The 2,947-nt window shown below is 35.7% G+C and overlaps 1 protein-coding gene across 1 annotated transcript; it reads right to left on the bottom strand.

Moving 5' to 3' along the window:
* Positions 1 to 2,140: 2,140 nt before the first annotated feature.
* On the bottom strand, positions 2,141 to 2,530 carry LOC114741031 (extensin-like). Its single transcript, XM_028929294.1, has one exon. The coding sequence runs from the start codon at positions 2,528 to 2,530 to the stop codon at positions 2,141 to 2,143; it is 390 nt and encodes a 129-aa protein (XP_028785127.1).
* Between the last annotated feature and the right edge of the window lie 417 nt (positions 2,531 to 2,947).

The raw sequence follows: 2,947 nt of genomic DNA, 5'->3' as shown, positions 1-2,947 counted from the left end.
AAGTTACAGAGATATCACTATAGAAAAGAAGACACAGGATTTATACTGGTTCAATCTCAACCACTTGACCTACGCCCAGTCCTCAAAACACCTCTGAGTATTCCACTATGTTCTAAGATTGATCAGACTCTTGGCGCCTCAGTACAGTAATTGATACTCTCAATCACTCCTCCTTACTTCCCATAAGGTTACAAACCCACTCAAGAGTCCATACTCTTAAGTATCACACAAGACGTGATTAATGATGACAATGTAAACTCTCTTACATAGTGAATAAATGATAATTACTGAATCTTAGTGTATGGAAAAACAGAGTATTGAATGAAACAGTAAATAATCAACAGAGGGTAGCTCATGTATTCAATCCGTTCATTTAATGCTTCTTTATGCCTTTTATAGTTGAGGTAGTTTAGTAACCGTTAGATGGAAGAGCTTCTAGCTGTTGACAGTCTGGTTGCGTGTTTTCCCAATTGCAATGGTTTCCGCCATCAATGCTTCTAACAAAGTAGGTTACAGGCTACTTGGACAACCGTTGGAGAGCTATTGGGTTTCTCTTCATAATCTACAATAATATATTGATTTAATAAGTTTTTCTTTGCAGAGTAAGATCAAAAGTAGAACCGAACAAATGATAAAATGAACATTTATAGTTTATGGTTAGAATCAATCAGTTGTTAAATGTGCTGAGTAGTAACTGATCATGCTTGATCGAAGTGATGATCGATTACTGCTTGATTGATCAGGTTATCGATTATTCAGAGTAAACACATTTAAAACAGATAACTAAGTTTATCGATCAAGTGATGGATCAATGATTTATCGATCAAGTGATCGATAAAAGGAAATAGTGACATCATACTTGTATGCATAGAAAAAGAAGATCAAGGTCACTTTTGATTTTGAAACTCTTTAAATAGTGAATTAAGACAACTATGAAGGTTGAGAAAAGCTCGAATGAAATAGATGATAAATTTTGAGAAACATCGAGACTAGTTAAAGTTTAAACTAAAATTGCCTCATGATCGAACAAGTGATCGAACACTTGTTGATTGATCAGGTTATCGATAATCAAAGTGTTATAGAAATAAATTTTAAATCACTAATTTTCGAACGCATTACCGATAAATAGATGATAGATAACCTTATCGATAAATAATAAGCAAAAGTATATTCAGTAAAAACACAGGCTATGCAGGTTGATCGAATAGGTAATCGATTAATGAATGATCGATCATGTTATCGATAAAGAGGTTTATTCTTGTAAAATCAAAGAACTGATTTATCGATCACATTATGTGAAAACAAGGTAAACATGAAGTGTGGTGATCGATAATATTATCGATAATCTGATTATCGATCCGATGATCGAAGAGCCATGATTTAAGAATGATGTACTGATTATCAATCATGTGATTGATAATTTACTGATCAATCAGGTGATCAATAAGCTACTAAAATAATTACCTGTATGTAGAGTTATAAAGCAATGTTTGATCATATTATCGATAAATGACTGATCGATAAAGTGATCGATAAATGATGACTAAAGCAAAACATAGAGTAAGTAGAACGCATTACCATTTATCTGTCTTCTCATCGATAATCTGTTTATCGATCATGTTATCAATAAATGCCTATTAGATCTGTGTTCCTTTATCTTACTGATGTTCGATCATCTTGATTATCGATCAAGTGATCGATAATTTACTCCAGATTCTTATACCTAACTAAGTTAACAATGATCAATCAATTGATCGATCAACACATTATCTAACAAGTTATCGATCAAACTTTCTGCTAAGTTCCTTAATTGTACAAAGATATTATCTATCAGCTTATTGATAAATCCTTGATCGATCAGATAATCGATCAACATACTAAAACACAAATTACTTACTTTGTTATCATCAAAACCTTAATCCTAACATTCTCCCCGTTTTTGATGATGACAAAACATAGGTGAGGAATAACAACCATGACGCATCAGATAGCAGTAAAATTAAAATAACAAAGGTACTAGACAAATCAAAGTGAGATAAAAATTTTTTACTGATAGCATGAACTGTCAGAATACATCAGTAAGCAAAACTCAAAATACATAATAGTAAAAGGCATATCAGTAAAAGCAAGAGACGAAACATTAGAGAGAAGAAATAAACAACATCAGATTAAGAAACCAAACATCAGAATCCTTCTCCCTTTTTTTGTCAGCATCAGATGAAGAAGGGGAAGGAGTAGAAATAGTAGGCATGGGTAGTGGAATAGGAAGAGGTGGAAGGTGAGAAAGTGGAGAGAATGATGGAAAATGTAGAGAAGGGACCGGTTGGGGAACAGTGATGAGAGCTAAAGTAGGAGGAGGAGTGGGAGAAGTAGGGGGTACTGGTGGTGAAGTAGAAATAGGAGAAGTGGGTATAGGGGAGGTAGAAGGTGCAGGCTCATGATGAGGAGGAGATGGTGGATGATGGAGTAAGTCCTCGAAGCTAAAAGTAGTACTAGGGGCAGAGAAGTTGTTGCAGAGAGAGGCTACCATCCCTTTGAGCTCTCAAATCTCTCTGTCAACATGATCAAATCTATGAGAAACTTCCTTTTCCAAAACCATCATTGCTTGTTGGTGAAGGTCTAGGATTTTGAAAATGCCCTCAAACTTCCCCATATTCTTGAGCAGTGACATAGACTCTCTTCTCAAACTCTTGAAGTTCATCCTGAAACATCTCCCTGAGTGATCTCTCCATAAATGATGGTCTAGGGGTATGAGAAAGAGCTGTAGTGGATTCGGCCTAATCCTGAGTCCTAGAAGTGCTAACAGCTGGTTACTTCCCTTTGTCCTTCTGAGGCACCTTTTGTGAGGGTCTAAAAGGTAGAGGAATGCTCATCTTGTGCAGCTGTGTGATGCCAAAGGCAGGAACCTTTGTCTTGGATTCTCCACGCTCAAAAGGGGCAATGTTAT

The sequence above is a fragment of the Neltuma alba genome, unplaced genomic scaffold, assembly GCF_004799145.2.
Source record: "Neltuma alba isolate B1F8T4 unplaced genomic scaffold, ASM479914v2 tig00000597_pilon, whole genome shotgun sequence".
NCBI lineage: Eukaryota > Viridiplantae > Streptophyta > Magnoliopsida > Fabales > Fabaceae > Neltuma > Neltuma alba.
Note: the sequence above shows the minus strand (reverse complement) of the source record. Positions and strands in the feature narration are given on the sequence as shown.